An 8,188-nucleotide genomic window follows, 5' to 3' on the forward strand; every position below is an offset into this window, starting at 1 on the left:
AACAGGATCCAAACAGAACCAAAGATCTGATCAAACCATCACCTCTGCCCTCAGACATTTGTACAACTTGGAAGTACAGATGCCACCCTACAAACAGGTTCCAGGGAATGACAAACTCCTGCTCTCTTGCTGGCTCACCTCAGGGAAATGTAAAGGTTTGAACTGTCCTGAGGAGTCACACAGATTCCAGCTTTATTCCACTTGACTGTTCTAGAGAATTCAGACTGCATCTCTGACTAAAACCCACCCTGAATTTAGAATTCAGCATCAGGAAAGCAACCTGGCAAACACACTGATACTTTGTAAAGAGAACACTCAGTTAAAAACATAGGTAACATGGCCAAATCAAACACAAGGATGATGAAGTTATCATCAGAGATACCCACAGAACTTTAATTGCTCGTTTCCTGTGCATATCTACTGTCCCCACGTCTTTCATTAAAAACCACATACCACTTTTCATTCTTCTTCCAATTTTTTCTGTTCTAATAGACTTTTTGAATCAGGACTGATCACAGTCAAAGTCTTATAGGAGTGTTGTTGAAAAACCATGAGGGAAAAAAGCCAGGGAATTACACAAAGAAAAAGGAATGGTTAATCTGAAAGTAGGGAAGGCTGCTCTGGAAAAATAGATTGCATACTGTCAGTGCCACATATTTCCTTCATAGTACTAAGCAAATTTTCTAAACTAATCTTTCAAAAAGACATCAATTAATCACATTTTTCTAGTTGTTGGGCTTGATTTCCAGTATTTCTAAGGAGTCACCAAGGCATCTGAACTTATTAAAAGCTACATTTTAAAATAATGCCTGTAAGTTCAGGCACTAAGTATTTTAAAATTTGGTACTCCAAATCAAAAGATGCTTTCAAACTTTGTACCATTCCAAGCTTCATACATAAAAAATGCAGTAACATTACCATGCTTCACTGCACAGAGATTACATGAAAAATAGTGTTTGAAAACTTTTCAATAGTCTGGAGCACTACCCAAAAGCCCAAGGCAACAATAACACATTTCTGTATTCAAAGCTAAGTTTCAACAATAAGCTGAATAAAGAGACTAAAATTCACATGGGTCACTGAACAATGTGGGCGTGGTGGCTGGAACTGAATAGATGCTCTCTAATCCTCCTGCCCTGTGCACAGAGCACATTATGGTCACAAACCATATGTTCCAGCAGCCAACACCTGGGCTGCACAGCAAACTGGGGGGTTTCAGGATGTTCTCCTTTTGGAGTGCCTGAAGCTCACTGGGAGAAGGCTATGAGTGTAAATGCTTTAACTTTCAAATCAGGAACACGATCAGCTAGAAGAGAACAAAGACACCGAGCTGCCAGTGGAAGCAGCAGTTTGTAGTGCAGGATGGAGGCTGAAGCCAAGGACTACTGGGACAGTTTTGGGGACTTCAAGTGAAAAGACAAGACCACAATGTTGTACCCTTTGCATCCTCTCTAAGTATCTGTAATTCAGGGAATTATGGCAATATTTTTAACTCTGATGCTCTGATAAATCAAACCACAAGACATTTCTAACATGAATGGATTTCCACCCCTCCACTTTGGAGAGGGGGCCACAGGAGATGAAGAAGAAAGCAGCCTGCACAGCCCATGGCTTCAGATGAATACACAACTGCAATTCATTCAAGCTGTTTGGCCAGCATCAGAAACCATGAGATCCAAGCCTGATTAGTTATTACAGAGAGAACCCTTGAATTGAGTTACAGCCTTTTTGTTAGCTACCATGTAATTTTATTTTTAACACGTGCTACATAATTTGTAGTGTTTGTTGTAGCTAATTCTTTACTGCTGGTTCTTCTGCTGACAAAACTAATTACATCTACAGCATTCTAAACCTGAACCATCAGTTTAAAACTACTTACATAAAACAATGTATTTTGCCAAATGGAGGCACGAGAGCCAAACCTATCAGGAGTAAAGTTTCACTGAATGAAATTCAACTATATAAGCCATATTGTAGAATAAAAATTTCTTATGCTCATTGAGTCAAAGATTGTTTGGAAGAAAATGATTAGCAAATTTACAGCGGGTCAGTGATAAAAGGTTACAAAACAGAGTCAAGGTGTAATTTCACAATTGGTGAGAGTCAGTTTAAACTTACACATCTGCCAAAACAGATCTTCTCACTCCCACCATCCATGCAGTGCTTCCATCCTTTCCATTTGCTGGCATTCACATGCACGTGAAACCCAGTGAGCTGACAAGGATTTGATGCACAGAGTTACTGGCTGGATTTTCAGCCAGGTCAGTATGAAACAGCTTGCTGGAAGGCACCAGGATTGCTGCTGTTGACTGTGTAGCAGGAGATGAAGACAGAACGTTCTCCCCTTTTGGCATCAGCACAGAACTTGGATCACATTGGGCTGTGTATGTATGACAGTCTTCAGGGAGTATTTACCCAGCATAAATTTCCTACCTCCAAGCACAGGTATAACCACAGGAGAACACAGCTGGAAACATCATGAAAGAAACATTGACATTTTATTTTTTCCCTAAATTCTAATTTGTCCTTCATGTGACTACAGGCCTCAATATATTCAACTATTAATCCCTACCCTCTTTATATAGGTACAGTTATCTCCAAAAATATAACCACAAGGGCATATGCAGTCAGGACAGTATTAAAAAAATTAAATCTGATCATGGTGGAGTCAAGGAAGGGGAAGACAGGGGAAGTAACTAGAAACACATGTAATACTACTGAGCACCATTTACAAGAATTCACTGGCAGTAAAATTTGATGGTAGGACTTTATTGTTTGTTTTAAAAGATAAACTCACTAAACAAAGGCATTCTGCATGTCACGTATTGCTTTTATTGCCACAAGGATTAGAAGCCACAAGCTCAGATTGCATTTTCCCAGTTGCCATAAAACGTGAGGCAAAAAGATTTCCTGTGGGCAAAGAGCAGCTGAGCATTACTGCAGTCCTCAGGTCTCCATCCAATCCCAACACATCCAACAAAAATGAACTGTAAACTACCACAGTCTACTGATCTCTGGGTTTTCATGGTAACAAAAAAAAAGCCAGAGAACTGACCTCAATTTAGCAATTGACCAAAGCACCACTCTCAGACAACTCCATTAGGCCAAAAATTGCCAGGATTTATACACAGACCACATGAGATCAAGACTTCCTAATACCAGACACACAACAAGAACAAAACCAAAAGGGAGCAATAATCAAATTAAATAAGGACTGACAGAAGTAGGAGCTAAGATCAAAAAATGCAGCTGAATGGAAAAAGCTGGATTACTGTCCAAAGTCAAGGGAAGGGTTGTGATCCTCTCTCCTTCCCACTCCTACAGCTACTAGAACCTCTGCACAGGGCATTTCTCTTTGGGTTTTGGTAAGGGTAGAGACAAAAACACAAATGCAATCCCAAGAATCTGAATGACCCTACTGACATATTAGGTTTTGGGTTTTAATACTGAAACTTTAGATGATCTAAGTATTAAAATGGTACACTCTGCTAGCAAATAGTCTGAGATTTGAACAAACAATAATCCCAATTCCTTCCCAGTTACCTTAAGGATCACAATAAATTTACATTCAAAATACAGTAACCCAAAGAGATTAAAAAAAAATACTTTTAGGCTGGTTTTGACTGTGCTGTTGTGGCTTTAAGAACAAATGTTTGGCTAACAGGGCCAGTGTTATCTGAGCCATTTTACATTTCATTAGGCACTATCAACTGAACTTGCAGCAGGAATGAAAACACCAGTGAGACCCTTTAGTGCAGAACACTCACACACTCACTGCAATCCTTCCAGATGCAAGCAAGCACTTGGCATATAGAAAATTTACTGACACTATGGACAGGTTTTACCATTTCTGTGGAGAACTAGTAAGAATAAAACTACAGGGATGGCTTATTGGCAAAGCCATTGAAAAGGCACAGCAGAGCATTTTATTCTCCCTGTTCAGAGTCTTTCTATCCTTCTTTACTACTAATATATTCCAGAAATGAGACATAGTGAGCTGCATGTAATTATCTTACTCAATTTCCATACAACAGACATTTCTTTTATTGCATAAACCCACATATTCCCATCTTCTCCTTTAAAAATGGAGACAGTGAGTGATTTAAGCAATTACAGCTGTCATGGAGGTTTGACAAATAACTTTTCTGCTCAATCTATGCTTTAGGCCACTGGGAAAGCTGTCAAATAATGACATCACAATCTACATTAGTGCTGGCAAAATGCAATTGTGCTTTCTTTCACATTTAACTCAGGTGGTTTATGGCCCTTCTTTTTACTATTCTGTGGTCAAGAACATGAGTGGGATGAACAAATGGGTTGTAACTCAGATAAAATGGGGAGAGATAATGAATGTTCAATGAAAGCATGAAAGAAAACAAGTATGAAAGCATATCCTTCATTTGATAATGAAGAAGCTTGCTCATTCTTCACCATCAATGAGCTTTGTAAACCTGCTCACTTTCTAAAAGTCCAATTAAGCTGTTAGGGAGGAACAGAAAGGAATGAGATACTCTTTCAATATCTAAGTTATTAGTTATTACTGCACTGCATTTCTTGCACATCCCTCACATAGGAGAGCACAAGATGTGTGACTGCATCACACACTGCAGAGTCACCTTCCTGCTAATCCATGCCAAAGCTCTCCAGACTATCCCATCTTCAGTTTGATTTTATAGGGGATCTGAATTCCTGTCAAAGCACAAAACAACTAGAAACCCACTCGTGCTTTCCTGCCTGCTGAAGCTACATGCTCAGTTGTGAGAGTACCCCGAGCACTGATCTCGGTTTGAAAAGTCCCATGTGGGTTTCCATCATCTGAAGACAGCAGTGCCAGAAGCAGCCAAGGCTCTGACATGACCAGAGAATCCACTTCCCAGTGAAAAGTTTATGCACTGAAGAAAATGATTAATGACAAACTTAACTTTTCCACCTAAAAGAAATACTGTATTATAAAGTTCAAAAATAAAATGCACAAACCTGACCTGGTTTTGCTGCTCTGGTGACAGTTTAGTGAGTGGTTAAGAATGGTACCTAGAAGCTATTACAGCTTGAGCACCGGGGTTACTATTAGTCAAATCTGAACCCATACAGGGTCCAAAAAAATGTGATCTTCCCGTTGATTTAACATCTGGAAATGCATGTTATGGCTGACATCACCCACCATCAACCTCAAAATCCGCACAGAGCACCCAGCTAGACCTGATCAAACCCCTGATCTCCAACACCCCGTTCCTGCTGACCCGCTGTGCTGGCTCACCTGTGTTCAGAGCAGCTGCCAGGGAGATCCTGGTTTCTGGCAGGGCAGTTATGTCACCGAGGGATGTGATTCATCCCCATCCATGTGCTCACACTGACATGCAGTTACTTTTATTGCTCCAAGAATGGGAATGAGCTGTATCAGTACATGATTCAACCAGAGAGGTGTCTGCTCAGGCACATGAGGAGGAAGGTTGGCACATCGTTGTTTTGTCTGCAGTTTTGTAACTGAATTTGTAATTTGGGAGCAATTCCAGACATTTTCATGAAACACAGACACGCAGCACCTCACGTGCTTAGAGTCTGTGGCACAGCATATAGGAAGGCTCTTGGGAGTCTACAGGGTGGGGTGTTGTTTAAAGTGTTTACTTTAGGTGTTTATAACACCTAACACACAAATACATTGTATCATGTTATTTGTGGCTAGTCCCGTATAAAAGAATTTTAAGCCTCCCATGAACAAATCTCTGCCCAGCATTATTCCAAACAAAAATGAAAAAGTCAACAGACCACGCTAAAAAAAAGACAGAAGATGAAGTTATTCATAGCAGCCTTCAAAACAGAGAATTTAAACATAATGTGTGTCCCCACACACACTCAATAAGCTTTGCTTTTTACAACTTAAGAACAGCTTCTAGCTTTTTTCTGAGGTTCATTGTGATGATAAAAGCACGAAAGTGTATGGCATGCACTGCTGCTTATTAGCATTTAATGCTTCTTGAACAACTACAATGCAAATATTCTTCACAATAGATGGGAACCTTGGTGGGAACAAGAATTCCCACAAATTGTTTAAGAGTACAGTAAATGAATAGTGTTATAAACAAAAAGCCCAAACCCCTCACAAATGTGTATGCTGTGTTGGCTTACAGATTAGTCCACTACACATGCATTGTGCAACTGCACTTGTACAAAAGAAACAAAAAACACCTCAAAAATTTATATCCCAACAAGAAGTGTTTTCTATGTATAGCTGTGTTCAAGACAAGCAAACCAGTGCTGTCTCAAGGTTTGAGTTTTCATGAGTGTTTCTTTTGTTAGTGACAGATTTTTGCATAAGTAGCATGTGACAGGACAGAGTATGAAGTCAAGAGAATTTTAAAGAAGGTTCCATTTTGAATCACTTCACAACAGTGTAAGCAGCACTTACAAACACGATAACTTGAAAAAAGTGATGTTGGAAGCTTATTTCTAAGCTTTCCAGCTACAACAATACTAAAAAGTCTACATTTCAAAGCTTCAAACAGATGGCATGCTGACACCTTTTAAAGTTACCTTGACTTCACTTATACAAACACAATCAAAATAAACTAAATCTAATCTACATAAGTATTAAGAAGACTTCTACATCTGCACAAACTCTCATTTCCCAATTCTCAGCTCTCTAACTCGTACAGTAATATGCAAACACACATGTGTTTTCACTCATGATCAAGGTACTTACAGTCAAAGTACAGTTTTTGAGTCTATTCTTATGAATACATTTAAGGAATAGAGAGAACAAAAGCCCTAATGCTTACTGTACCTTGTAAAGTAATTAACAATCTTTAATATCCTTAAGTCCATGCTATACAGGGGAAAAAAAGCAAAGGCTGTGATTATATTCATGGCATCTTTCATATCTTCTTATGGCTGTTTGAAATTGCAATAATAGAAGCATAAGAGCTTATAGAGTTTATAAAGAACAGTTTCTTTAGCATACACACCTGACAGCCCTTCTTGGGAAGTTGGTTTCCCGTGTCAGCAGGACAAGATGAGAGATTGTGAGGGGGTACACAAATGTGTATATACACACATTCACACACAGACGTATCAGAGCAAGAACAAGACTAGCTAAAATCACAGCAGCGAGCAGCAATACCGAGAAAAACCTCACAACGCTCTTTAAAACAGTTCCCCATAAAGGGAAACATTTTACAGCAGAGATGATAAAGTAAAAAAACCCCTTCAATGAGAGAGATCTCATCAGACGGGCAAAGGAAGAACCCTGCCAGAGCTCCTCCAACACGCCTCGAGAGCCGAGGAGAGGAAGGGCGGAGAGCGAAGGGAAGAGGCGAAACCAGCTTCAATTTAACGAAGACAGCAAATTGGTCACCTCAGACTCAGGCCCGAGCGAGGGGCTGGTAAGGCAGCCAGGACGGCCAGAGCCCCCGAGAGCCCCCGCTCCCATTCCCCCCTCACGCCCTGTCCCTCACCAGCCTGGGTGGTGTCGCTGAGATCGTGGTTGGCGGCGCTGGCCCGCGGATAGTCCCGGAGCTTCCTGCCGCTCAAACTGAGGGTCCCGCTGATCGCCGCTTCTTCCAGGGCTCGGTCCAAGGAGCGGCTCCACGAGCCGGGAGCCGAGGGACCGGGCGGAGCGGGACAAGCCGCGGGCATCGCGGCAGAGCCGCCCTCCGGCGCCGCCATTTCCCCGCCACAGCCCGGCCGGACAGCGCATGCCAGAGCGCGCGGCAGGGGCGCATGCGCGGCCGCCGCCCGGCGGCTCCGGGACCGCGCGGGCACCGCGTCCGTCCGAGCCCCCTCAGCCGGGCCGGGCTGAGCCGGGCCAGCCGCTCCTCGGGGCCGCGTCTTCCCGCCCGCGTGCAAGGGGATCGACTCTCCGGACACGCCTGGACACCTGCTGGAACTGTTAAAAATTATAGCTTTCCCGCCAATGTGGGATGTCACAGGATGGTTTCTGGGTGAGCATCGCTCACAGCTGCTGGGTGTCGGGCCCGTGCCAGCAGCAAAACAAGGGCAGAGCGCACAGATCTCCGCCAAGTGGGAAATGCAAAACTGCTTCACGCTTTTTAACTTAAGGATTGATTACATTAAAAGACCACACCCTTTGCTACATCTTAATAAATTCCATTTTCCCCTGCTGCTTCCTTCCACTGAACCCACCTGATGCTGCAGCCAACACACGCGAGCTGATAATGAAGAACAAAGGCTG

At 42.2% G+C, this 8,188-nt stretch overlaps 1 protein-coding gene across 3 annotated transcripts in view; it reads right to left on the minus strand.

Moving 5' to 3' along the window:
- The window catches only part of LRCH3 (leucine rich repeats and calponin homology domain containing 3), a 61,170-nt gene extending 53,488 nt beyond the window's left edge, over positions 1-7,682 (minus strand). For all 3 annotated transcript variants that reach the window (XM_059479771.1, XM_059479770.1, XM_059479769.1), the window contains exon 1: positions 7,452-7,682. In XM_059479771.1, coding sequence (XP_059335754.1) covers positions 7,452-7,662 — 211 coding nt within the window. In that variant the 5' untranslated portion in view covers positions 7,663-7,682. The remainder of the gene's footprint in view (positions 1-7,451) is intronic.
- Between the last annotated feature and the right edge of the window lie 506 nt (positions 7,683-8,188).

Source organism: Ammospiza nelsoni, chromosome 10 (assembly GCF_027579445.1).
Source record: "Ammospiza nelsoni isolate bAmmNel1 chromosome 10, bAmmNel1.pri, whole genome shotgun sequence".
Lineage (NCBI taxonomy): Eukaryota > Metazoa > Chordata > Aves > Passeriformes > Passerellidae > Ammospiza > Ammospiza nelsoni.